The 27,924-nt window shown below is 46.6% G+C and overlaps 1 protein-coding gene across 2 annotated transcripts; it reads left to right on the top strand.

The window, feature by feature from the left end:
• Nucleotides 1–433: 433 nt before the first annotated feature.
• Nucleotides 434–27,681, top strand: G3BP2 (G3BP stress granule assembly factor 2). 2 transcript variants are annotated; one of them, XM_075422068.1, is made up of 12 exons: nt 434–544; nt 8,834–8,952; nt 13,527–13,608; nt 14,651–14,824; nt 15,735–15,825; nt 16,791–16,893; nt 18,288–18,468; nt 19,438–19,536; nt 23,965–24,067; nt 26,091–26,219; nt 26,410–26,528; nt 27,302–27,681. In XM_075422068.1, exons 2-12 carry the CDS (start codon nt 8,858–8,860, stop codon nt 27,572–27,574), a joined length of 1,449 nt encoding a protein of 482 aa, XP_075278183.1. In that variant the 5' UTR covers nt 434–544; nt 8,834–8,857; the 3' UTR covers nt 27,575–27,681. The 2 variants fall into 2 exon arrangements, with proteins under 2 accessions (XP_075278183.1, XP_075278184.1); XM_075422069.1 differs by lacking the exon at nt 19,438–19,536.
• Nucleotides 27,682–27,924: the final 243 nt, after the last annotated feature.

Consider the following 27,924-nt stretch of genomic DNA (forward strand, 5'->3'; position numbering starts at 1 on the left):
GGACAGCGCTCCGCTCCCCAGCCCGCCGCTGGCTGCGCCGCGCCGCGCCGCCCGGCCGCGGGCACCGCGCCTCCCCAGCCCCCTGCCCGGCGCCGGAGCCGCCCCCTGCCCACGCTGCGGGGCCGCGGGCGCCATTTCCAGCCCCCCGGTCCGGGGCGAAGCAGAGCGGCCCCGTCCCGGCTCCCCTCAGCCCCGCCGCTCCCCTCAACCCCGCGGGCAGCGCGCGCCGCGCCTCACGTGGCGCCGGCACCGGCGCGGATTGGCGCCCGGGCAGAGCGCGGAGGTTACGGGCCGGCGCAGGCGCGCCCGCCCCCCTCGCCCCGTCCCTCAGGCGCGCGGCCCCGCCCGCCCCCCGGCTCCGCGCAGGCGCGCAGGGGAGCCGCGGCCGCCCGCCCTCCGTCCGTCCCTCCCCCGCCCGGCCGCGCCGCCGCCGCCGCGCCCCGCTCGCCCCGTCCGCGCCGCGGGACACGCTTGCCGCGCCCGGCACCGAGCAGGCTCCGGGGGGGGACGCGCCCCGGCTCCGCGCACCGAGACTCTTCCCTAGGTGAGCGGTGGGGACGGCGGTAGGCCCCGCGCCGGTGGGGGGGGGGGGATGGCGGCCGTTTAACGGTCGCGGCGCTGAGGGGAGCGGCGCGCGCCGGGGCCCGGCTCTGCCCTCCGCCACCTCGGCGCGGCCCGGCTCCCCGCCCGGTCTGCCGAGGGGGGGCCTTTTGTTCGCCGTCACCTCGGCGGCGCGTCGGCTGCCGGCCATCGCTCCTCCGCGGGAGGCCCCGGGGAAGCGCCGCCGCTCCCGGGCGCCAGGCCCCGAGCCCGGGGCCCTCGGAGGTGCCCGGGCGCCGGCGGTCCCCGCCCGCGGCTCGGCCAGCCCTGCCCGGGCTGCGAGATCCCCCCCAGCGGGGGCACGGCCGGCTGCGAGATCCCGCCCGGCGCTGCGGGCCGCGCCTCCCCGCTTCCCCCTTCCCCGGTCACCGCCCGAGCCGCCTGGCTCCCGCGCGCAGTGCGGCTCCGGGGGGTGCGGGCACCTTCCGCGCTGCGGGTCCGGGTGCCCGGAGCTGATCGGCTGCGACCGGCCCTCCTCTGCCTGGCCAGCTGGGCTGGGCGCCTTCTCCCGGCTGCTGCTCCCCTTCGCCTCGGAGGGCCGGAGCAGAGGTCACTGCGGTTCCGGCGAGGGTGCCCGGGAGCACCCCCACCACGAAGCTTCGAGATCCCGTGGTTGGCTGGGTAGCCCTGGAGCTTGGTCACCGCTGCGTGAGAGAACCAGCGCGGCAGGGATGATAGAATAGGAGACTGTTGTAAGGAAGACTTAGCCAGTCGTGTCGGCCTCGTCGCTGTGGCCTGCCGTGGGGGTTTGGCTGTTCCCGAGCCCTCTGGATGTTCTAGGCCTTTCGAGTTCCATCTGCAAGGCTCCTGCTTTGCTGCAGAAAGAAGTGTACCTGCGGCGTTTTTGATCTGTTGAGAAGTAGGGTAAGTTAATTTTGTTCCTTGCTCAGTTCTTGTGCAGGTAGGCTACTTATACACAAGCTGTATGTGTAGAGCCAGCACAGTGTTCTTTGATCTGTAGTGGGATGGAGGAGCGTGAGGGGAAAGATGCCCTCTCTTAGTAAATGTACATTTTTTGTATAAAGCACTCTCTGCTGTCTCAGATATCTCAGGGCTTTTTCCATTTCTCTTACACATGCGTCTAGTCAGGGAGCAGTGGCAGGGTAAAGATCAGTGACCCTGGTACAAGAGATGACTGCTGTGCAGCGTGGCCGGCTCCACGGGAGGTGCTGGGTGCTGGCAGCGAGCGCGGCGGATCGAATCCTACGCTGCCTTCCACTTGCCCTCTGAGCCGGAAGGTGGCCTTAGGGACAAACCGGTATTGCTGTAGTTTCTGGAGGTAATTTGTCATTAACCAGGCGTTCTGTGTTCATTGTGATTGTAAGTATGCCTACAGGGCCGTGACTGCCGGGAAAACCTTTTCTTTTCGTTCTGAAGGATTCTTTCTTGTTGTGGACTCTGGTAGCTTGGGTGTAAGAGACAGTAATCTTTGTTTACCATGTGAAATGTTCTTGTAATGTTCTGGTTGGCAGATGTGGGCTGGCTGTGTGGAATTACGATCTGTATTGTGTAATTTTTTCATTAGCAGAATGAAATCTTTTCTGCAGTAGCTAGCTTGAACGGAGAACAGAATGAGCTGACCATCCAGGCTACTCATCCGCCAGTGTCCTTATGATTAAAATGTTTTCCTTTATGGAACTGAGGTTTCAAATTATACATCTACTCTCACATTTAAATAATACTTTACAGTGCTGAAAATATGCAGAGGAAACACAGGATCTTAACGCACAGTGTTGAATGTGAGTCTTCTTTCTTCCTGTAGCAGTTGTGACACTGGATGTCATTTCTTTTGAGGGTATTTGACAAATGAGCACCTGCGTTGCAACTCAAGGAATGTGTGGAAAGATTAATATGTCAGGCTAATAGGTGTATCTGATGAGATACCAGGAGAAAGGCACGGAACCTGGCACTGGATGGTGACGGAGAGATGCAGCGGCTTCCCCGGAGCGGGTGGTGCCGTTGGCTGCAGTTAGTGTTGACATTGCTGTTCAGGTAGCTGTTAGCCCTTCTGCTTGGTGCAGCTTAACTGCCCGGAAGATGGTCCCCTAGAGTCATCATGTGCCTAAAATACAGGGTGCTATTAAGCTCCTCTCAAAGAAAACCCAAACCCAACAAAAAACCCAAACAACCCCACAGGACAGCTTGATTTGCAAGAACCGCATGCTGTGCCTTGGAGTTGAGCCAGTTCAGATTGTAGCAGATTAGGTAAAGGAGATGGTCAGGTAAAGGGATTCTGGTGGATTGTACAGGTTTCCTGGCCCTTAACGGCAGATGGAGGATGATCCGAGCGCTTACCTCGCGGAGCGTGAAAGAGAGAAGGTGGTTTCGGTACTGAACTGGGTTGCTTGGGACTTGCAATTGCTCTTTCAGGATCTTTTCAGTTTAGTCAGTGCTTATTTTACTCTACCGAGCAGTACCCGCCGGCCTTTGCAGGGCTCTGTCACAGATGCACTGGCTTGTGTCAGTTTTTCAGCTTTATTCGAGGTGTGGCTGGCTGCTCGCACGATGCGTTGCAGTGGTGGGACCTCAGAGTCATGCTTACGGATTGCGGCAGCAGGCACACTCTTGAAGGCATTACTTGCTTGTCTACAGTAGGAGACACAGTTTAAAAGTGATAATCTGGAGTTAGGAGAAACCTGTCCAAGATTGTGAACACTGCTCTCCCCTTCCTTTCTGTTTTCCCTCGGCTCCTGTGGTGTGGGAAATAGCACAATGTCCATCGTGGCTTTGCTTTGTGTGCTCATTGTGTGGGGAGCATCCTTCTGACTTGCAAGAGTGTTTTGCTAAATTTCATTTTCAGTTTAAGTGGTGTATTCAAATCTGATCAGCAACTTGGACACAAGTTGCAGACTTGTGGGTTTAAGAACAAACCGTGCTGTTGCGTATTTGTGTAAAACTATAGCTCGATGTCTGTGTGCCTTTAGTCGTGGACACATTGCTCAGAGGAGGAAATTTGCTTGTCAGTAAAACAGAGTATTTTACTTGCTTATAGTTTTTTAGTAGAACAAACAATGAGACCTGCGTGTCCCTCCCAAAGCTCAGACGTTTGTCTTGGTGGAAGTTACCTTCAAGTTTAGATGACACTTTCCTGAGCTCCTTTCAGAACTCAGCGCAGCTTTTTTTTTTTTTGTTTTAACTAGAATTGGTGAAGCATCCAGGCAGCGTCACTGTTGTTGGTCTGTCTTGAAACAGGATGGAGGTGGCTTTGAGCTACCTCCTTTGGCGCAGCCAAAGACTTTGTGCCAAAGTTTGCTCTCTGGATACCTGGATTGGAGCATGTACACCACCGTTCTGTAGCTCAGTCACCGCCTCGGGCACCTTAACACCTTGCCACAGATGACTAGTCATGCTTTTTTTTTTTTCTACAGGATAAGGGAAATAATGATGAGCAAGCTTCTGTATATTTTAGGAAAAAAGGCTGCTCTAATGTGAGAGCTGGTTATTGGGCAAGATGTGTGCTGGTGAACACTTTGGCTGCTGAACGCGTAGTGGCTCTCAGTGCTTCCTCCGGAACAAACTGCTGCTGCCCTCCTGCGCAAACTGATGGGTGGTAGCTTGTTGCTTGGCTTTTTACCTAGTTGAAGAAGTGACACACACAGTTTAATAAATAAAACTTTATGTATAAAGATGGTTACAGGCGGAATGAATTTGCACGCTGTTAATTCGGCGTGTACTTGAGGAATTACTGTAGCAGGGCCCAAGTGGTTCAGCACAATTGTCCTAACGTGAACTGTGTCTCATCCTTTTAGCCCTTCGCAGTTTCATCTCGTTGCAAAGGCTGACTTCTTGCTTTATTTGTCACGGCTGGTATTTGTTATCCCCGGGCTATGGAAAGCTGGTTTTTGCAGAGCTGAGGAAAGTCTGTAATAATCCTGTACCAGAATGTAACAGAATGTAGCTGGGATGTTGTGCAAAGATAGATGAGTGTTACTATTTATTTCAGCACTACCCTGCAGTTCCACTTGGTGTTGCTCTTCAGAGGAAAATACCCTTTCTGCTTTTGTTTATTTGCGTATCTTTGCACACAAATAACAAATCATTCCTTTCTGTGCTAACTCTCCCATTGTCTTTGTTTTCTTGAAAGCAGGGAACATGGCAATAACTCAAGATAGGAACTTGGTTGTTTGTGGTAACGGCGACAAGTTTATCCAGCGCCGCTGGCGGGCTGAAGTTAATTTGTTATGACCTTGAATCATGTGGCCTGAAGTTACAAGAAGTACTGCACTGGTGCATGTGTGTGTTCCCTCAGTTTTGGAGTCTGGTCCCTCGGGTGGGTGCTGCTGGGTCCCTTACCTCCAAGCCTTGTCTGGAGAAGAAAGGGATTCCACGTTCTGTTGTATCCTCCAGCTTGCGAGTCTATTGGGACATCCATCGGGTGGCTGCCGGTTCTCCTTGGTTCAGGAATGCGCTGCAAATCCAGCGTGCCTTCCTGGTACCACGGGAATCAGAAGTACTGAATAGGGAGGAAATTGAATCGGGTTGATTCATCGTTGTGTCAGCTTGATGTAGGCAGGTTTATCCGTGGACCAGCAACGGCTGCGTGGATGTTTGTCTTACTCCGTGTAGCTTACGGCTTTTGTCAGTGTGTGTGATGGAGGGGGTGCTTTAACAGTACAGTTGCACCGTAGAGAAGCTAGCAGATAAATCTGTTTGATTTCTGGTGTTTGCCGTCTCTGTTTCAGTATTTCGTTTCCGGGTAGTATGTACGCGAGTGCCTTGAGCAATAAGTTCTTATTAAGACACTTTCCCGATGGCTGCTCAGGGTGATCTAAGAATGTGGCTCATTTTATTGAAGTGAGAAGAGTGCTCAGGTTCTTCTTTCTTTGCTGTTATTCCTCGACTCTGGAGTATGTACTGATGAAAATGGGAAAACCAGCTTTTATAGAGTATGTGTATCTACGGGACTTCCATTAGTGCCTGGTAAGACATGGAGATAACACTCTTTGTGAGTTTGAACTGTTTAAATTGTTGATGCCAGTGCCTTGGGTTTTGGCTTAAATTTCGCTGATGCCTTGACCTCCAAACCCCTCGGGCCTGCTAAGACTCGGGTCCTTGACTTTAAAGAGGTGCTGGACTAATTGGGACACATGGAGATTTTAATCTTTTTAAAACCTGGTTTAATGGCACCCATGTTGATAGCAAGGTGTACCTGCATTTTTATTTTACTGCCTTTTAATGACTTGGAGACCTGAACAGATCATTAAGCCTCTGCTACCCCTACTGAGATCTCTGAAGAGATAATGAAAGGAAGCAATATTGAGACAGGTGAAGAACTGTACTGAGACATCCTGTAAAATACTGTGATTCTGTGGTGGAAATCAATAGTGCTGTCGCTGAAATACGGGCAGAGGTGGACGGTACTCATCTCTTTGAGCATGTAAACCAACTTCTGTTTCAAGTCGTTAGGGAAGTATTGGCTGTGTGTGATCGCTGCGTACTTGCCTTTTTCAGATTTTCTGGAAGGTTTTGGCCGCCCTTCCTGAAATAGCACAGTTCCAATGAAGAAGAGATCTAGTGTGATACAGATCCGATGTAATGTAGTGACTTGTCACAGATTACTATGGTTTGTACCCAGAGGCATTTTCAGTGTTCCTTGTGGTATGCCAGCAATTTGTTAACATATGTACTTTGCTTATTGCTGTATTCATAAGAAAGTGTGCTGGCTATAATCTGCTTTTTAAAAGGTTCTTAAAAAAATTTTTTTGTGGTGAAGCTCTGTCCTTGTGTATTCTCACAAGTGCGTGTGGTGAAGATGGTATCGCCAATGTAGTGTTCATCCTGCTTGTGGGGCAGGGGAGGAAAAAAAAGAGCAGTCTCACCTGTAGAAACCGAGGTCCTTGTTCTTTTAAGGTTGGTTTCTAAGTAAAATTTCCACATGCATGCCATTGCTGTGTGGGTATGAGTCATGTTAGGACGATCCCCAAGTTGCTCAGGTTTTGTTTCCTTGGGGGTTCAGACTTTGAACATGCGCAGGGCTCAAGCCTTTGGTGTCCCTTAGTATTCCTGATGTTTGGTTTTGGGTCTGGTTACCAAAATGCCTTCCCCTGGGGCTTCCCGTGAGACACAACTAATACTGTGTCTCAGAGTCTTGGGAGGTTATACTAAAAATTTTGGATGATCCTAAAATAAGTTTTCTGATTTCTTATCTCTAAGTTCAAAACTTGTATTTTGGGCTTTGCCTGCTGCCTTGCCCTACGCATTTGTGTTTTGAGAGAGAAAGTAGATTGAGCTTTCTTCAGAGGACAGGAGGGAATCTCGTGATTGCAGGTGCTGGTGTTCGTGAGTGAGTTCAGCTTCCTGACATGAGCTGGGAGAAGCAATGTCGGATGCTGGCAAGGCATCAGAAAGACTTCCAGAGTGCTGAAGATCGTTATGTGACATGGATGATCTGTGAGACAGTATGGCTGGGTAGGAGCATAGTGAGTAGAACTAAGAACCGTGTGAGGCAGGGAGAGTGTGGGGAATTACAGCTTGGCTGTCTTCTGCTTCGTCCCTGGGAAGGCTTGTAAAGCAAGTCCTCCTGGGAGTTGTGTTCAGGTCCGTGAAGGGCGAGAAGGTGTTTGGAACAGCCAACATGGATGTACCAAGGGCAAGTTGTAACTGCCCAACTTGCTTGCCTTCTGCGACGACACGAGTGGCTCGGTGGGTGAGGAGAGTGCCATGGAGGTGGCTTGCCTTGATTTCAGTAAGGCCTTGGTTTTCTGCAGTACCCTTGGAGCCCAACTGGACAGATAGCCTATGTGGTGGGTGGGAAACTGTCTGGACAGCCAGCATCAAAAGGCTGTGGGGAGTGATCCGGACTCCACCTGGTAGCTGGCTGCTTGCAGGATTTCTCCTGGAGCGATGTGGGGGCTGATGCTGGTGAGCGCCGTTTAACACCTTTCTCGCAACCTGGACAATGGGCTAAAGGGATCGGCAGCAAGTTGCTGGAGGGATGGGCTGGAGAGGTGGCTGACGGGAACATCTCAAAGCTCAGTAAAGGCAAATTGCCAAGCCTGCATGTGCATGGGAGAATGCAAAATTAAAGGCTGGGAAATGACTGGATGGGAAGCAGCTTTGCACAAATGGTCCTTGGTGTCCTGGCAAAGAAGCTGGACTTGAGTCAGCAGCAAAGCTTTGCAGTGATGAAGGGCAGTTGCGTTTAGGCTGTGTCAGCAGGAGCGTAGTGAGCAGCAGTGATTCTTCCCTTCCGCTTGGACGCTTGTTACACCCAGAGCATTGCTCCCAGTTTTATCTCCTCAGCACAGGAAAGAAGCCACCATGCTGGGATGGGTCTGGTGTAGGATCACCAGGGTTGCTAGAGGATTAGAGCACCCGAAGAGAGGAGACTTTGAGAGGGCTGGGGTTGTTCAGCTTGAAGGGCGGAGGACCGGAGTTGGGGGATGATGTGTTACTGCTGCCTTCAACTGCCTGGTGGAAGGGTGTGGATCCATGCTTCTCCAAGGTGCGCCATGTTAAAACGACAGCCAGCAGGCACAAATGGCAAATGCAAGTTCTGCTTACGTGTTAGCAAATCACCTGATTCAGAACTTGTTTTGATGAGCCACGTGTTAGAAATTGGTCGTGCTTTGCGCCCGGGGTTGGACCAAGTGGTCCGCAGAAGTTCTTTCCGACCTGAATTATTCTATGACAAATGTGAAATGCAGATAGCTTGGACAAGTAGTACCGAAGGCTTTGGTCGTCTCTGACACATAAAGGTCTCCCTTCCCAGTCTTCAGGGAACGCAAATTCAGCCCACATAATTACTTCAGAATATTGGTGCTACTGTCTTCGTGTTCCAGGTGTGACAGTAGCCTTTCGAAGCAGACGTGCTTGGAGATAAAAGGAACGTTCCTGGCTGACTTAAGAAAGTGCATTCTTATTTTGCAGCACTGTTGAACTCGGATTTTTAATTATTCATCAGTTTATTGCCAAAGGGTTAAATACATGGTGCTAGAGGTTTTTAACAGGGTTTTGTTTGTTTGTTTAAGTTTTTGTTTGTTTAAGTTTTTTAGGCACCTATTCTGTAAGGGACTTTGTTTCCACTGTTCCCTGGTTGTCAAAGTAACACATGAATTGACTGCAATCTTTTTATTTACTCAGAGGAGGTGGGAGAGGGCGTCCTGAATTAGTGGAGTAGTTCTGTGTGAATTAAGTTCCTGTTCACGTGATTGTTTCAATTACTCATCCTTTTATGGGGAAGCTGTGATATGTAGGGCTGTGTTCAAACTAACACGAATGTTTTTCATTGCAGCGTTTGACACTGTGTACCAAAGAAATGGTGATGGAGAAGCCAAGTCCCCTGCTGGTAGGGCGGGAGTTCGTGAGACAGTACTACACTCTGCTAAATAAAGCTCCTGACTTCTTGCACAGGTAACGCTTTCACACACACAGTGACGAGTGCTTTTGAACAAAAGTGTGTCCTGTTCATTATAAATCAAGCAAACATTAATATCTGAGTGTGGGAGGAAATGAACCTGGCGAACTTTTGGGCTATTGGAAACTCCTTAGGCTCTAGAACCAAGCCTGATCGTATGGGTGTATGGCATGTTACCAAGGTATTTCCTGTGTGGAAAAGTGAGCTGCTTCTCGGCTGATAAAATGGCAATGTGGACGGAGTCCAGAAATACTTTTCTAAAAAAATGGAAAAGAAAAGGAGAGGAAATGGCAGAGGAAGCTCTGGCTTTTGGTACCCAAGACAAGCACGCTGTATTTTAAGATGCCGTATTCTGTATTGCCTCTGAGAAGTTTTTATGCGGATTATGATTGGAGATTTAAGTATAAATATTATGGCCTGCACAAGGTAAGTGTTTTTCAGTAGGTTTTTTTCACCTGTGTGCAGTATTTATGTGCTAGTCTGAAGGTGTTTCTTCCTTCTTTCCCCCCCCTTGTTTTTTTCTTCCTGCTTTTTCTGGTTTTGATTGGTTACGTGCAGCTTGTCACTTCAGATTTTTGCATTTCCGCATTTGGAGCAGCATGGACTCGTAATAAATAAAGGTGAAAGTAGCTCTGCCAGTGTATGAAAAGAAAAAACAATCACTGCTTAGGTTGGTCTTGTCTCAGAACTTGACATAAGGTTGATGGTGGAAAATTGGACTGTTTGAGCACAAGTTAGAGCTCTCGGATGGATTACTTAAGAATTCAGTCTTTTGAATAATACCTCTTTTCATCTAGAGCTTTGATGTAGGGATAATGAATGGTGCCATTTTTACTTAAATCACCAGACCGCTGTGGAACCATGTTGTTATCTGTGTTTAAATCTTTTTTTGAGGTGTCTCAGCAGTGCATTCCAGGCTTTCGGAGGCGCTTCTTACAGCAGGTAGCATCTGGTCCATGTCCCTAACTGTCCAGTGCCTGCAAAGGTCAGACAGTTCAAATTCTTTTAAGAGACCTGGAAAGGATAACAAGTTTTCAAGGCAACAGTTACGTTGTGAGCAAATGATGCGATGGAAATCCTGACAGCAGAAGAGCGGGGTCATTTGTGAACGACAGAAAAGCCCAAGTTAGTAAGACAAGCTTCTTGTGAAGTGTGCTGTCGTTTTGCCTTGAAACCCAGACATTGTTTGCATAAACAGAGACAGAGAAGAGCTTGTAAGGGATGATTAGGCCGTGCTGCACCACTTAATGCCAAAGGCAGAGGGAGGATTGTATCGATTCTACAGTGAGATTGCCTTTTGTGACATTTCTTTTCAATGGCAGTTAAATTGTATATTGGGGTCAGTCACCCGTACCACAAACACGGTGTTGAAAATAGTCTTTGGTGTTGCTCAGAAGAGCGTTTGCCTGTAATGATAGTGACTGTAACCTTGGCAGAATTTGGAGGGGGGCGTGTGTGTTTTGATTTAAGAAGCAAGATACGGTTGGTGTGTTTTTCCTCCCTAACTGCTTTGGTCAAAGGAAAGCAGGCAGTATTCTAGGTTTGCCCTCCCTCCTGCTTTCCCTTAGTATGGCAACATTACTTCCATTGCATCAATATGAACACATTATGGAGCTGGTGCTCCTGCTACATTGGGGATGTAGACTGATGTTTCCAGATTCAGGTGACATGAAATCGGCAGAAGTGTATATGTGAGGAAAAATGGTGCCTGCAGAGACATTTAGCCCGTTGAAGACAGCTTTGGTGCTTTATAGGAGGTACTAGATATTACTCCCACCCCTCTAAATCTCAGGCTTTACTCAAACAACTCTGAAAAGCAGCTTTCCAGATGATGCTGCGTGCCTGCTACGTTTAGTGGGAACAGGGAGTTGTCCATAGAGTATACCTTCTTGAGGGAATTGTGTGTTCATCAAGGGCGCTAGTCCAGAAACGTTACAGAATTTTTCTTCCTTTATAAAGTGGAGAGGGGCTGTTGGTGACTGGTCGGTTAACTGTCTCCTGGAGTGGCCCTGCTGAGGTCGGGGGAGCTGGGTATGCACTCATGAAGCAAGCTGCCCTGGTGCAGGTGATATTCTGTGCTCACAAATATTCTCTGTTCACTTGAAGGTTGGCACAAGTCTCACGAACAGCAGCATCTGTGAAATTTCTCTTAAATCCCTCTGCATGTAAGTGTTCCAGAGGTTTTGGTCTGGTTTGGTTGAAGCATAGCTGACTCTTGAGCTGCTTGTGTGAAATGTCCTCTAGCCAGTTTTCGTCTCTGCCGCTGCTGTCCTTTGTTTGGGCTGCGGAGGCGGCTACTTTTTTCTGGTGTTCTTCTGAGAGGGCATCTTATCTTCCCTCTTTGTCTTGCTGTTAGTCTAAACAACAACTTGCTCACTGCCACAGAAGGATTTTGGTTTTTGTGGCTTTCTGGTGCTTGATGTGCTCCTTCTTACAGCGGTAGGGGAGTTTGGACAGCACGTGTCAAAGTTACTGGTTTATCCTAGTAAAAGCTTGAGAAGAGCACCAAGTATCTGGTCGCTAGTCATTATCTAAAGCTTATCCAGGGGTCACAGGTAAGCAGAGATCAGTTTGCCCTCTAAATCGGTGTTACTCAGTGTAGTTTTCGTGCCTGTTGCATTTTAGGTGCGTTTATGTGGCTTTACTGGCCCTTAACTGTATATCTGTCATTCCGTATAAGTGGGGACTTACCGTTTACTCCTTTGCTGATCTGCAGTTCCCAGTTGTTAGGTTTTCTGCCTACCAGAGAGTTTGAACAGTTCCTGAAAAGCAGGTTAGAACTCTTCATCCCCCTGTGAAAGTGCTCAGTAAGGCGTGCTGACTGTCAGAAGGCTTGCTTTGGAATTTAGAGTGTGAAACGTTTTCTGTCTGCTTGCGCACTGCTTCAGCTAAGCTTCTGGTTTTCCTTGCTGTTAGGAAATGCTGGGCCATGCTCAAAAACATGGTTATGCAGTTGGTACCAAAGAAAACAATGTAATGTTTCCTGGACTTCTTTCTGGATGTAGTCATGGGAGTTAAAATCCTGGGTTGGTGTGCTGAGGACAGTAGAACTGGAAGGAGTTTCTAGGTTTAGTGGGATAAACCAAGTAATGGCGAATGCAGAAGTTCTGGTGTTTAATTCTGTGTCTAAACACTGACCCTCTGCATTGGCTTGTTTCACTAGAGAGAAATGTTCTGCATCCTTGCTAATCTGTGTGACAGTGAGTTTATAGAAGGACTTAAGGACTCTTTAATGAAAATTTTATTTCATATAAACAGTACAGGGGTGGATAATCTTGTAGAAGTGAGGTGAGTGTTAGCATTCAGACCTCACAGCAATCTCTCCCAAGGCAAAGCATGCTTCTAAATTAAAAAAAAAGGCGTGATGTGATGTTATTGTCTGATCTATTGATTTAAATGTACAGAAAATATTAAGCATTTGTCAAATGCTTTTATAAGCTGTGAGTAAAAATCTAAAACAAAACCTAGACTGTTCTAGGCTCAACATTGAAAGTGGGATGAAGGTGCAAGAAGATCTCTGAAATACAAGAAAAATATTGGAAGCAAGTGTACCTATATTACATATAAAAAATAATGAGCTTTTGAAATCCAATCCAGAAGCTGGATCAAGGAAGGGTTTGGTTTTTTTGGAGTGTTTGAGAGGTTTGTCCTGTTTACAAGATCAAAACCACAACTGCTACTTGTTGGGTGGCATAAATATGGCATATTAGTTTTCTGTCAAAAGTTATACAGTGGAGGCTGCTGTAAGTGGTGATTCAATTATTGTACACAATGATGCAATTAAAGCAAATGAAATACTGTTCACAGCCTAACTGTATGAAACAGAGCGAGAACGCTGCTTTGGGGCTGCACCTGGTACTGAGTTTATCCCATGGTGTGGCAGCAGTAGGACGCAGTGTTGTTGGGCCTCCTTTCTGCTGCTGGTTTTTCACACTGGATTTCAGACATCATTTCTTCTGGAGGCTTTGTGTTCAGCTGTGAGCCTGAGCAGGGTCTGGGCTTTTCTAATACTTTGGAGGTTTGTAACGAGCTCTTTGGCCATTGCTTCCGAGAAAGCCGAAGTGTGCAATGACGGCCATGTACAGCAGAGAGATGGGACCGAAGGGAGGTGGGTTGGCTGGTCAGCCGAGTTGTCTGTGCAGCCTGAATCCAAGGCAGAAGCCCTCACGCTGCCCGAAGTTTTGGAGAGAACAGGGGTTCAGAGGAGAGGCAGGCGGGTTGTTCCTCCCCAGGTAACGCCTTGGCTGCGTAGCACGGCTTTAACACAGGCAGTTGGTTTTGACGTTGGGGAACCTTCAAGCCGAAGTGGCCACCATGCCTAAAGGAAGCAAGTGAAAGGTTGCGGTTGACTTAGAAGCATGCTACGTATCTTGGGCTAACTGGAATGCTGAATATCAAGCTTGGTTTTTTTCCTGTGTTCTTGGAACCTCTGAGGTGGAAAATATATCTTAAATTTCTGTTTGTGGTGACATTCCTGATGCATTGAGCTGTGCAACCTCTTGGCTAAAATACTTGTTGGATTTGGTTCTGTTTTCTCATGGCTATGACCTTTACGTCTCTTCACTTGCAGGTTTTACGGCAGGAATTCTTCCTATGTCCACGGAGGACTGGATGCCAGTGGGAAACCGCAAGAAGCAGTGTATGGTCAAGCTGTGCGTATCGAAATCGGTCCTGTGGTCCTCATTGATGTTCAGAAGTTACTGTATAAATCAGTCTTGTCCTTTACCAATTACTTTGACTTTCTTATCTGGTAGATAATGTGTTGTGATATTGCCTCCTGTCCAGAGGCAGACAGGAGTTTGTGGGCTTGAATTTTTTTATTGGATTGTTGCTGCTTTTATTGCAAGTTGCGTTTGATACATCAGCTTTGCACCCGGACTGCAGAAAATGTATTTAGGATGGGAAACAAAACCAAGAGGACCTGTTAGACTTGCCCTGTTGGCGTATCTTATTTCAGTTAGAAGTGGTTCCTTGGGAAGGGGACTTTGATCTTTGCAAGTTACATAGAATTCTGTATGTTACCAAATTCTCCTGTGAATGGAGTTTACTTAAGGTGGAAGATAACTTTCAGAGAAGTGAAGTAAGTCCAGGAAACACAAGTTTTCACTTTGGTTGTAGCTCTTCATTAGAATGATGTCTATCACGCAGGGGCATCTGTTCGTGTGGTAGCCACATCTTTGACCAGTGTGGCTTTTAGCTCAGGGCAGGTTTAGTTGCTTCTTCCACCAGCAGATCGTGATTTGGCAACACAGAACTCCTGGCAGTGCAGATGTTACCCACTCCTGTGATGTCTGCGTACTGCATGGATGTGTAGACCATTGGGGGTTTTTGTTTGGGGGCGTGGTGTGGGGTGTTTTTAAGCACAAGGTAAATCCTGTCCCTTTCACAGGCCCTTAAAAGAAGAAAGGCTTAAAATAGGTCATATGTTGTATTACAGCTGGAAAAATGGGATGGCAAGCTGTGCGCTATTTGACTACTCTGAGAAGTACTTGAATCCTGGTGGAAAACTTCAGAATAAAAGCTAGATGAGCTCAAGTAGACTGTTCTCAGTGAAAGACACTTCTTGGTTCCTGTATTTAGCTTCTGAGCTTCAGTGGGGTGCTTTTCTTTTGTGTTAGTTCAGACTCGGGTATTGAGAGGTGTAAAGCTCTGTACACAGCTCAGTGTAGCTAAGATGTAACCCTTTGTTTCCAGGAGATACACAAGAAGGTGATGTCATTACAGTTCAGCGAATGCCACACCAAGATTCGTCACGTGGACGCTCACGCTACTCTGAGCGATGGGGTGGTTGTGCAAGTCATGGGAGAGCTGTCCAACAACGGGCAGCCCATGAGGAAGTTCATGCAGACTTTTGTGCTCGCTCCAGAAGTAAGTATGTGTAAGACTGTGTTTAACTTCCAACAGCAGTGATGGAAACCTGACCTGTAGCTACAATTTGTCATGCTGGGGCAAAAGATACCATCGGGCTTTTAGAGCTTGGCCTGGAGGCTGTCATTAAATGTATCAGTGTGTGAGCGCAGAGAAACAAGTGTATTGGACCTGGCCTGAGCTGGTTTGTGTTCTTAGACTTCAAATACTGGAGCAGCAACACAAAGCAAATTGGAGCTTACGTCTGGGAGCTGCCATTGGCACAAATAAATAAAAAAAAAAAAAAACCCCAGTGCTGAGCTCTGCAGATCGAGTCTCTAGTGTAGCTCTGTACTTTCTTCAGGTCTGCTGGCCAATGTGAGTATGGGTTGATGCTGCACAAGTTACTGCTCAGATTCAGCTTTTAGCGAGAGCAGAGCTGTGTAAGGGTAAAGGGTGTCTTGTGTTCTTTCTGCTTTCCTCCTACTTCATCACAAACTGTTGTGTGGTTGATGATTAATATTTTAGAGCCTTGCTGAACTTCTTTGTTGTTTCCCTATGCAATGCTGTAAGCATACAGTCACCCTGTGAAAGTTCATTCTGGTTTTTTATTGTAAAGTTTTCGTAACAGGGAAAATTCAAATTCCGTGATGAAACTGAGGGACTTTATGTTTAGTTAGAACCTAGGACTGCCATGACTGAGCAAAATTTTTTTTTTTTTTTTCTGCTTGAAACTTCCTTTCTCAGTTGGGTGGCAGTTACCAGTCAATTGTTTGCTTAGGGAAGCGGTACCACTTGGAAAATGGCTTTAATGAAATAGTCCTATTGCAGAACGTTGGTGTGCACCGCAAAGCTTGTCTCGCTAGTCTGTCCTAGTTGTTGACTGCTACTGTGTTGTATATGCCAAAAAACACACGTTGCTCTTTTACAGGGTTCTGTTCCAAACAAGTTCTATGTCCATAATGATATCTTCAGATACGAAGATGAAGTATTCGGGGATTCGGAAGGAGAACTTGATGAAGGTGAGAAGAACTGGACGTGTAGAGTTTGTCGTGTTGTTGTTCCTCTAGCATGTATGCAGAGCTTTCGGAAATGTCTAGAGGAGACAGACAGACACAAACTGTATTGCATTCTCATGGAGCATCGTAGTTTGGGACGGGGCTGAGGCAGGGAGGATAGGTTGTGTTGCTGGAACTGTCTGCTGGTCGCAAACATGCTGCAAAATGACGGTGGTATGGTAGTACCTTATTCCTTGAAGGGCTGGACTGGCTCAGGGCAGGGGGGGCTGGGCAGAGAGTGGAAGTAATGGGCAATAGTACTTTTGCTGCCACCGGTTTCATCAGGTAGACTTGATTTCTCTGAGCAGTGGCATTTTTAGGTAAAGTGATTTCATGAAAAAATGTAACTGGCTTCTCAAATACGGCATGTAGTTCACTTTCATATCATCATCATATGTTCAGTAATTCATTTCTATGAATGGCGGCTGAACCTGACGTGGGTGGTTTTCTTCTGCTCTGATCACTGAGGCAAAGAAAAGCAGAGTACAGCCAGAATGTATGTACATGTGTTCGACGGATAATTCTGGAATTTTTCATCTCCGTTCTGTGGAACAAAACATCTTAGGCAATCGTACTACTTGTATTTGAGCTTAATCTTCTTAGTTTTAGGTACTGCGATTTATGAGCTAATAGTGCAATCTTTCTCTTCTACTGCCACCATATGAAAAGCATCTGCTGCTTTGAAGACCCTCGAACCCTCCTCCCAGAACTTTCTAGCAGCGATATGTCTCTGGTTTCTCCATTTCGTGAAAACAGGGAGAAGGCTTCTTGAGCAAGTGGAAGGGTCTTCTGGCTTTTCTTGCATCTAGTTTTGCCTTATTTTTTTGAGGAAGCTTTATTTTGATTACTAGTATTTTAAATGCTTTTGTTTTAAGCGTGGCTTGTGTATGCTTGCGAGATGTTTAAGGAAGTTTTTCTTTTTGTGTCAGAGTCTGAGGAAGAGGTGGAAGAGGAGCAGGAGGAAAGACAACCATCACCTGAACCTGTGCAGGAGAATGCGAGCAGTACTTACTATGAAAACCACCCAGTCACGTAAGAAGTCCGTTTCATTATATCAAGTTGCTTTTTTAATGAAAACAACAGAATTCCTTTGATTTTGGATTCTGGACGTGATTTAACAGGTAGTGCAGGAAACTACACTTAACTTGATATGGATCGTGCGATATTAATATTATATTATTTTGAAACATTGCTTCTTGAATGAAGAGAGGGACTGGGGGGGATGTTCTTATATTTGTTAGTTATTTTCACTTCTGGTTTCAGATATGAGGTGAAGAGGTAGCAACCATGTTTATGTGCACGCTTAATGGAGTCTTTGTTGTGTAAACTTACAACAGTGAGTTGACATGATGTAACTTATGTAAACAGGTGGGTTAACGAAGGGGTGGTTAATGTTACTCCTCAAGTTTGGGTAGCACCTAAACCTGAGAGGAAGGTCTGCTTTTTGAGAAGTGGCTGTACAGCTGTGTTGGAAGAATAGGTCTCTGTCCCGAGTGTCTTAAAATCTTAACAGGATTAAAAAAAAATGTTTCTTTATGTTTTTATAAGAAAAATGCATTTTATTTTAAGAAAAGAACAAACCAACCCACACAAACACCACCGAACTCCTGTGTTTTTTTGAAACGTAGGGGTGCCTTTTAAAGGGCCAGAACTGACTTCCTGGTTTCCTAGTTGAAAAAAAAGCATTAACAACATCACTAGACGGTGTCTGTTAAGCGCATCAGGGAAAACACTAAGCGATGGTCACATAATGCTTTTCGTGAGTAATCTTACAGAAGAGGGGAGGCTGCTGGAGTTCTGGCAGTGACTTGCTCAAGATAATGCAGGAAGGTTTTCTGGCCTAAAAGCATGAAGTTGGGTCCTGGTTTTGGGTTACTGTGCTAGTTGGAAAGAAGTTACAAAGGCAACATTCGTCAGATAGTCACGTAGGCGTATGCTAACCTGTGGCAGGAGCTGCATAGGCTGAAGTATTTGGAATTTAGTGAGCTTTTGGAGTGGCTGAAGAGAGATGTGAAGAACTTCAGAGCCCTTACATTTCGAACGCACAGAGTAGAGAAGAGGTTGCATGTGATTTTCAATAAACAAGACTCACAGCTCCTTTGGTAAGGAACTTGTATGGCGTTTTTGTACATGAGCTGCGGGTTTCATTCCAAAATGGCTTTGTTTATGTGTGTAGCTTAACCTTCCGTTCTCTGCAGAGAATTGTAAAACATGTCTTTGCTTCAGCAGGAGTAAAATCTGGCTTTGCACCTAAGGGGCATAGCTTAACTTCTCACAGTATTCTATATGCAGGTACCATATGGTAGCAACTGGAAACAGCATGATCTTTTCAAAACTAGCCATTAGCATAGCATAGCATAGCTTATAGAAAGTCATAAAATACAAAGCAGTCAATAAGCTGCGTAAAATGTGTTTGGTTATTGTAGCAATGGGATAGAGGAGGCGCTAGAAGAATCGTCTCATGAACCTGAGCCAGAACTGGAATCTGAAACGAAAACTGAGGAGCTGAAAGCTGAAGTAGAAGAAAAGACCCTTGAGGAGCTAGAAGAGAAGTCTCCATCTCCACCTCCTGTAGAACCTGTTTCACTACCACAAGAACCACCAAAGGTTAGTTAAAAGTCACATCTGTGCTTCTAGGTGCAGATGGTAAACCAGAAGATTTGGGTTTGAACTTAGCCTCTTTGAGTGACCAAACGGGTACCTCTTTACAGTGTCATGCTGTGTGACAGCTAGACTTGAACCTTGAACTGTAAAAATGTGGAGTTTCGCTAAAAAAGGAACGAGTGTTATTTTTAAGTGCTTCTGAAGTCACCTATCGTATATTTAATTCTTGGCTTGTAAAGTGTGTGTGTGTGGTGTTATGCGTGTGTAAACCTTTTTAAATGTGATGTTAATATGTGTTAAGAAAACACCTCAAGCTACCACCACCAAAAATCTCATACAATGGGAACCACTGCTCTTCCTTGAAAAAAACCGTGATGTATTGACACTTGCAACATTGCTGGCAGTATAGGTTCAAAATCAGTATGGGGGCATTGACTGTCTCCCTTAGAGGCAGGATGCCTAATCTGAAAACCCACCGTGCACACCGTGCGTCATCTGCTATGGTTACACTTAGGTAGTTTGAAAGAGATGGGAGGAACTGGTGAAAGCTGGAGAGAGGTCATTGTCTAGCTCCAGCGTGTCTCCCATGTTTTTTAAATCCTTTTTCTCTTTTCCATTTTTATTTCTAACTTCTGGCATCCGCTTTCTTTCTTTGTGCAGAAGACACTTAACACTACAGGATTTTTGGTCCTAGGTTTGGTTACATCATGGAAAGCAGTGATCTGGGGGTGCTGCGGGGACTGGGCTCACTCAGGTAGCAGTAGTGGGCACGGTACACACTTGCTCCACGCCGCTGGAGTGCACAGACGGCTAGAACTGCAAATCCTTCTGTATCTGCGTTGTAATGCTTGCACAACAATTATTGAGTAGTCAGATGTGAACCGCAAGTGTATTTTCAGCAGACGAGTTTCCCTGTAGGAATGTCAGTGGTGTGCCATGATGAGTAGCCTAGGTTTGTTGCATTTCCTGCAGGCTTTCTCTTGGGCTTCAGTGACCAGTAAAAACCTGCCTCCTAGTGGTACTGTATCTTCCTCTGGAATTCCGCCCCATGTTAAAGCACCCGTCTCACAGGTAACCCATCTGTGAACACCTTGGATTGTCTCATTACTTCTGCAAACTGCTTCCGTTTTTTAAATTAACAGATCGATTTGTTTGACTTAAATTGCACAAATTAATGGTGTCTTAAATGTTAATGCGCTCACCTTCTTGTCGCAAGCCAAGGCACGTACACGTAACAGGTGTAACTCTGGGTGATGGTGACGTTAAAATCTGTTCGCATGGAAACAGGAGATCACTACTGAATTTTTTTGACCTATCTTAATGGGATATGGATTGGTTTACAAGGGGAAAACAGAACAAAACAAAACAAAAAAAACAGCTCCCCACAAAATGGTAGTTTTCTAAAATGTGTTTGAAAGGAGAATTTCACTGGCGGAAGGGCCCCAGCAGTGAAAAGAGGCAGCACCATTTCTGAGAAGGTGCAAGATTGCCTCATAAGGCTAACGTCTACAGAAATATGCTGGATTCCGTTACCCATTTATAATTAACTTGTCACAGAACCCTGTACCAACTTATGACTGTGTGAGGAATGGAAGGATTCACATTTCCTTGCCAGGACAATGCTGTCTTCCCATTCCTAGGTTGACTGGGTGAGGAGGGGAAAGAGGAAAGAAAGTTTGACCGGGTGGTAGCTCATGTCCTGCATATGCCAAGCTGGTGTGAGAGGATCTGAGACTCTCAGTTCAGCTGCCTCCACGTATATAAAAATCCTCAAAACAGAAAATGTGCTTAACCTCTTCTGCTGACGCTGTGTACCAGAGCACCGTATGTCGTGGTAGCTCATATCCAGCCTTTTCAGAAGACTGCAATTTTCAGCAGAGCGGCTGGGTTATCGCAGCTGTGGGTTTTGCACTGGTTTCTTCCCTGTTTTTTGCTGACAGAGAGGTACCTGTCTCGGATTGCCCTTCAGCCAAACGCGTGTTAAAGAAGAAAACGGAAAAGAAAAAAGCGACAAAAAACCACCACCTTGTGTGGTGTTGCTTCTGGTCTGACAGGGCTGTCGCAGAAACCAAATAATGGCTATGGAATGACTTGGGGAGCCTGCCTGTCTTCCACAGGCCTTTGAGCATTTAGGAGATATGTGAGCCGTAAAAAATGTGGTTTTTCTAGTACAGAATAGATTTTCCTTATGCAAAACCAAAATTGGTTTTGAGTTATTTGCAGCAGAGAGGGTGGATTTTTTTGTAATATGACTGAAAAAAATAATTTAAAATTATCTGTATGAGAGAGCAGAATGTAGCTTACAGATGTCCCCTTAAACTCTTTTGGGTTGCCTCTGCAGCTTGCCGTGCTTTCTGCCATTTAGATTACTGCTGCTGTGACTTCATGTTGAAGTAATTGTGTGTAGAAGTTTGTGAACAATACCAAAGTGGCAATTTCAGCTCTCAGCTCTTCTGGAGACAGAATTAGTCAGTTCTTAGCTCTTTTTTTTGCATACTTTTCAGACATATTATACAGAAAGCTGGTAGAAAAGGCACCTGAACAATTTCTACAAGGGGTTACAGCTCAGTAGCAGCTTTTTCCTGTTGTCTTGGATCCATTAATGACAGGTAGTGTGCATGTAAAGGAGGACGGTAGATTGCACTAGTGGGTGGGTGGCTCCTTTGGGGTGCTGTTGTAGCCAGCATCGGTGGTGCTACAAAGCAGCTGTTAACTGCCCTGCTCATTCCTTTCTCTGCATCGCTCCAGTTTCCCCCCCATCTTTTACCAAGTTAAAAATACAGCCTCTGTAGGATTGACTCAGAACCCCTCAAAGGACTGCACGTACACTGTTTTGGATAGAAACCAGTGCAGTTCCTTTTTATTTGCAGCTGTGCAGTTAAACAGGTCAGCATTTCTTGCTCTTTTTCTTCTTATGGGTGATTAGAAACCAACCTGCCTACGCTGATGCATCGGGCCTTCTCTTTATAGGGTTATCAGATATTCTGACCTCCCATTTGCATTAGCACATCAGCTGTCGCAGGGGTGCCAGAGGGGCGGAGGCAGGCAGGGTGCTCCCGGACTCTTGTCTGCTGGCTTGGAAGCGGTGAGTTTGGGGAAAGATCTGTTTGTAGACGCTGTGTTCTCACACCGCCTGAAATCTGTTGGGACTCTGGACAGACTTTTCTACATCTGTAGCGCCTTTGTGGAAGGGGCTGATGAGCGCCTTGAGGAGGTTGTGTGCTCCACGTTCACCTCGGAGACAGCGGGGTAGCTGTCTGAGGTATGCGTCTAACAGCTACTGGGAGTCAGGCGAGATGGTGTGGACTTTTTTGTTTCATGTGAAGTGTGGTTTCTTGTTTGTTTGCGTGGCTAGTTGGTTCTTTGCATGCACGCGTTTTGATTTTGGCAGGCATCTCACTTGGAGAAGCTTTTAAGCCTTGTAAGGTTCAAAAAGTAGAATTGTACCAGCTTTTGGAGCCACCTCTTCTGTCCCATCCTCCTCTGTGTCAGGGGGGTGTTCAGTTCCGAAGTTGGTGAGTAAAGGCTGACTTGTGGCCAGTTTTCCTGTCACTGCCAGTAGCTTTGCTGTAGCAGAAAGAGGTCCCTTTCCCTCCCCACCTGAGCTCCTGAAGAGAAGAGACAATGTCACCTTTTCCTTAATTGTTCTCGGAGCTCCCTTAGGCTGAGGTTTGGGGCATGTTTGGCTCCTGGGCTGAGTGCTCCTCTAGGCGTTGTCTGTTGAAATCCTTACTCTCTGCCTTTCAGTCCACTTTGTGCGCTCTCTGTGAAATGAGAGCTGCAATTAGCTGCTGCTTGGGCTGTAAATGGCAGCCCGTAGTCGGCGTCTTGTGATGCTGCTAGTAACTGTGGAGTTTTGGGGGAGCAGAGTTTGCGCAAGCGCTTTCCTCTTCAGGCAGCGGCAGAGAGCACCAAGGCAGGCTTCCCCTGCGCAAAGGGATGGTGGTGATTAGAAAGCAGCTAATGAGATGAGCTGTTTGTTGTTTGGGTGGACAGAGAGTATTTGTGAGATAGAGGAGAAGTTCAGTGAAAGGCAAAGCAAGCGGGTAGAAGTTAACTGTTACCCGGGGTTTAAGAGAAGGACATGGGTGACTTAGCATGTCTTTGCTGTGGTTGACGGAAGGACTGAGGGTTTAAGCCTGACAGCTCGAAGTGTCTGAGAAATGGGGGTCTGAATGTATGGAGTTTCGCTTTTGAGGTTTAGTTTATAATGCAGTAAAGTTGTGTGAGTAAAAGGTGGCGGGGTGGCCCCAGTGGCCCGTGAGGAGGCATAATAAAAAGAGATTTAACAGGAAGGCTGATTTTCCTAGCTTATTCTTGGAACGGAAAAGACAAGCTAGTGCCTAGCTGGGTAGAGCACGAGTAATAGGAGCTTTCAGGGGTTATTTGGTGCATAATACCTGCATGTTTCATGTAAAATGCAGCCTTTTCACCCCTGCGAGGTACTCTCTGGCTGGAACCGTGAGTTGTCTTGAGTCCTCACAGGAAAATAAGAGAGATGTTTGACATAAACCATTTCTCTGCAGCAGTCTGGGCCTGCAGCCGTTGTCCTTGTGTTTAATCTTCCTCAGAAGCTAGTGTTCTTCTTTATGCTCCTAAGGACAATTTTGTTTTTTCCTAAGATAAGAACCCAGCGCAGCAGCAGCTGCTGGACTGTGTACAGAAAATGGAATTTTAAAAATGTTGGAAATCATTTCAGTAATCAACAGGCTGCATAGAAATATTTTTTATTGTTCTGTCTCTTTTTCTTAAATTATCTTTAAAAGCATTTTTTGCTTGCAAAGAAAGGAATAGGTGTTCTAGTTCCTGAGAATATGAAGGGTGTACTTTGAACATCATAGTCTTGACATCAGGAAAGTCGAAGAATATCCTCAGCAGGTAGTCTATGGAAATTGCCATTTCAGGTGGCTTTATTGTATCAGAAATACTTATTACACTTCTAAGGGCTTTTATTTTCTCCTCTTTCTTTTTGGTAGTTTCGTTATAGTCGTTGTGCACTCGAGGAAAAGAATCCCTCAGGGACTCAGACAGAAAATGTGATTTGCCCATCTCTTTGTGCTCATCTCGGACTACCTCCTCATCTGTGAAGTTTGAACTTGGCATCAGGAAGCTTTATTTCATCTATGCGGGGTTTTTAGTCAGGTTGAGGGATTCTTGAATAACAGAGCGTTGGGGTCTCAATGCCTGGTCAAACATGGAAAATTCACCTTAGCCATGTTTTGGGGAGACAGTCTGATTGAGAGATGTTTGCTTTGCACCGTTTAGCAGTGATAACTGAACACGGCAGTCCTGGATTGGTACAGAGGAATTCATAGAGGTGAAAAAAATGTATTCCCAAACACGTTGGCAGGGATGTACATCTGCTGGAGATTGTTTTGTGCATGCCACTTACTGTGTCTTGTGTTGTGGGGTTTTTTTGGTTTGGCAAGTTTTGGGTTTTGGTTTTGTTTTTTTTCACTTGGCCAGTGTTTAATAATGTGTGTTCTCCTCCTGTTTTAGCCAAGAGTTGAAACTAAGCCTGAAGCTCAGTCTCAACCTCCTCGTGTGCGTGAACAGCGTCCCAGGGAAAGACCGGGTTTTCCACCCCGAGGACCTCGACCAGGTAACGTGGGTCAGCTTGTGTGTCTGCTTGGGACTAGTTGGAGAGGTGTCTCCTTGACAAGTCTTGTCTGTACCTGTGTTGTATTTGGCTGATAATGACCTGTCTGTTTCTGCTGCCTTCAACTAGAAACGGGGGAATGTGATTTGGAGTGCAAGCTGGTGATGAGTTATTGCAAAGATCAGGCATTATTTCCAAGCTTCTGTTTTTTTGAAATGTTTTTTAACAGTCAGGCCACTCGCTTATACTCTGGAGTGCTTCTCATGTGGCTTGATGCAGTTCTGAAAAGCTGACATGGAAATCTGATGTTTTTTTCCGTGTCCCCTAGTTCTGCTGAACCTTGGAAGTGCGAGCTCTTAAATACCTGTTGGTGCTCTTTGTTTTGGAAGAAAACCTTCCCACCATGTCAGCCTCAGTCAGTTAATAATTTTACACGTATTTTTCCATCTCGTGTAATTGTCTAAAATACCGTTCTTAATTTGTCTGCCGCATGTTTCTCTTAGTTTATGAGCAGCCGACTCTCTGCATTTTCTTACTCACCCGGAGTATCCAGATCTGTAGGATGGTTTGGCTGGAAAATGTGCGCGTTACTTGACAGTTGCCAGAAGCGGTGTGGAGATGTGACAGCCTTCTGGAGTTGCACTCGTTAGTCGCTTGGCAAACCTCTGCGCAGCGCTGGGCAGAAGTTGTCTGGTCGAAGGCCTCGAGTTAGGCACAGGGTGCTGATCGGTTCCTCGCCTTCCCTCAGCCAGGAGCTCTAACCAGGGGGTGGTGCTGGCCGGTACCCTGGCGTGGCAGTGCAGGGCTGGCAGGAGCCGGCGGAGCGCTGCCTGCAGCAGCGGTGAAGTCTCAGTGACTGTAAGCATCTCCGCCAGCTCTGGGCTGAAAAGTGCTGGTGGCTTTGATCAATGCAAGTGTATCTTCACTCGGGGACAGCACTGAAACGGAAAGCATCGAAGGCACCGAGAAAGAACGAGGGTATCCGTCATAGGTTAACATTTCTTGGTTTTTGAACAGGTCATCTTCAGGAGGGAGCAAAAGCTGCGACTTGTGCCACAATCAAGTTGCAAATCTGCATATCTACTACTCTTGGATGTAATACAAGTCGTACAGAAAGTGTGTAACAGAGTCCGAGTGTTTTAACTCTGATCTTACACTGAGGGGTAGCAGAGGCAGGGGAGAAAAAGCGGAAGCCTCAGTTGACCAAATGGTAGAGCTTCAGCCCTGCAGTCTTGTTTGCAAAGGAAGTCAGCGACCCATTTTATCTGCTGAAGGAAATTTTTCAGACGAGCTAGCGAGCGTGCTGTAAATGGGCTTGTAGGGGAAGCTGAGGAGCGAAGGGGGTACGCACCTACGCTGTAAGACTTCAGGGTCAACAGGGGTAACGGTGTGCTGCTGTCACCCTGCAAGGCAGGTAATGATTTAGTAGGGAGGTACCGGGAAAGATTTTATCTTGCGTGCTGCTGAGCGTGCTAATACTTCAGTTGGGCTGGAGAGAACATGAGGAGCTCTCACTTGTATGTGGGACAAAATGGTGAAAGGTGAAAGCCAGAAGAAGTGACTGCCAAACATTGTTTTTAATATGAGTGCCCAAGTAAGCATCCTGTTGTCGTGCTAAGGAACTGATGAAGAGGTGGCTTAAATCCAAATCTTTTAAAAAGCATGTTTTGGTAGGTAGTGAGATCCTTTTCAGTATAATGATTTAAGATATGACAAGAACCTCTAAAACAAACTTGCCCGGTATGCCAGGTGTTTTAGTTAACCTGGATTTATTTAACCTAGCCAGGGAAACCAGACAAAAAGAAAACAAATACTTTGTGGTATTATTACAAAATTGTCAGGGCTATGTGAAGAAGAAGATGGTACCATCTCTGCCATGTCACCCGTGGTAAACGTAAGCTCGAGAGCTGAAGGTACAGAATTGTCTGAGTGAACGTGCTTGGTGCTGTTGGTCGATGTGTTCAGCCAAATCTACACGCGTCTTCTCACCTCAGTGGCTCTACCTTCTTCTTTGTGTTGGTGACAGGGAGAGGGGACATGGAACAGAATGAGTCGGATAATCGTCGGATAATTCGCTATCCAGACAGCCACCAGCTCTTTGTTGGGAATTTGCCGCATGATATCGATGAGAGTGAACTGAAAGAGTTCTTCATGAGTAAGTAGCAATTTCAGCTGCGGAGACTAAGAAGAAAAACTGTGTTGAAAAGCCGTGTGACGTTCTCTGAGGGCCACACGGGAACTTCTCCCTGGTGCAACACTACAGGTGTTGTCTGGAACAAGCGGAGGGGTGGCAGAGCTGGCACTGTGGTTTTTGATAACGTGGCTTTTCCCTGCTGTTTTCCCAGGCTTTGGAAACGTGGTAGAACTTCGCATAAATACGAAAGGAGTGGGAGGAAAACTGCCGAATTTTGGGTTCGTGGTGTTTGACGATTCTGAGCCAGTCCAGCGAATTTTAGTTGCAAAAGTAAGTATTGGCATTGGATAGCCTTCAAAGGATGGATCGAACGCCGTTAGCCCCAAGCAGTGTGGGCCATGCCAGTTTGCGTTGCTGTTGGTTCTAGCATTCATTCACAAACAACAGTTGGAAGAAAAGCCTGGTTTCGGCACACTCGTTCTGTCAGGAGTGTTCTGTAGCTCACGGAAGCTGTGCCAGCACGCCCCAAACCTCCTCGTACCAAATTCAGGGTTTTTACCTCTGCACATAGACACCACATGGAGCTCAGTGCTTACTTTTAGAGATCCTTTTAAGCTGAAAGTCGAGTGCGTAACCTTTTGAAGGGCATCACGTGGATCTCTGAATTCTGCGTCCTGGGGCTGAGAAAAAGGAGCGAGGTAATTTGTGGTTGTGACTTCAGGAATTTGAGAGGAGAAAGTAACAGTTTTCATCTCTAGATGTGGGAGTGAGATCTGGTAGAGCAATTCTTCGGGAACTTTAGCCCTGAAGTGAAAAGCCTAAAGCCAGCAGCAAAGAGGCTAAAGACAGCCCTGCCCTTACTTGAGAAAGACATTTTAATTCCTTGCATGCCAAATGAGTTTAAAGATGCTGTTCCGCTTACCGGAGACCTCTAGGGCTAAGGTGGTGAGCTGCAGGGAGCTGTTAACAGTTAATTTTTGTCTTTCACATGTAAGTGAAGGTAGGCTGAGACATGCAGCAAATGCAGTGTTTTCATATGCCTTGTGTAAACGGACTTTGTGAAACGGTGACTAACGTGTGCCTTGAAAACTTTTCCCTATAAGCCCATTATGTTCCGGGGTGAGGTGCGCTTGAACGTAGAAGAGAAAAAAACAAGAGCCGCTCGTGAGCGAGAGACCCGAGGCGGAGGCGATGATCGTAGGGATATTCGTCGCAATGATAGAGGCCCCGGGGGTCCCCGCGGAATAGTGGGTGGTGGCATGATGCGAGACCGTGACGGAAGAGGACCCCCTCCGAGAGGTGGCATGGCACAGAAACTTGGCTCTGGACGAGGAACCGGGCAGATGGAAGGCCGCTTCACCGGACAGCGTCGCTGAGATCTCTGCTGCGGGCAGACAGTCTTGGCAGTGGTACATTATCCATCGTGTTTGCATTCTTGTTAATTTTTTTTGGCTTTGGAATGTGACACAGCCCTTCTGATCATTTCTTTGATGTGAAAGCATCCTTTGGTTTCCAGTTTAAATTGAGGTGGATGTTCTTTCCCCAGTTTCACAACAGGAGTCACGCTGTTAATTTATAAATGTAGACTTGGAGAATTGAGGACTGGCAAAGAAAAAAAAAAAAAAAAGAAAAAAAAGACCGGTTAACTATCTGCAACAAAAGTGAACTAAAGGACGTGCCCAGTAGAATTCAGGTTCTTTCGGTCAGAAACGCTCTGCTGCACATT

Source organism: Opisthocomus hoazin, chromosome 5, assembly GCF_030867145.1.
Source record: "Opisthocomus hoazin isolate bOpiHoa1 chromosome 5, bOpiHoa1.hap1, whole genome shotgun sequence".
In the NCBI taxonomy this organism is placed as follows: domain Eukaryota; kingdom Metazoa; phylum Chordata; class Aves; order Opisthocomiformes; family Opisthocomidae; genus Opisthocomus; species Opisthocomus hoazin.

What these genes read in the sequence shown, in the direction of transcription:
- G3BP2 (XM_075422068.1), top strand. Translation starts at nt 8,858, where the DNA reads ATGGTGATGGAGAAGCCAAGTCCCCTGCTGGTAGGGCGGGAGTTCGTG. An exon ending in TATGAAAACCACCCAGTCAC is followed by an intron (nt 16,894 to 18,287) that starts GTAAGAAGTCCG and finishes TGGTTATTGTAG; the next exon opens with CAATGGGATAGAGGAGGCGC. An exon ending in ACCCCGAGGACCTCGACCAG is followed by an intron (nt 24,068 to 26,090) that starts GTAACGTGGGTC and finishes TGTTGGTGACAG; the next exon opens with GGAGAGGGGACATGGAACAG.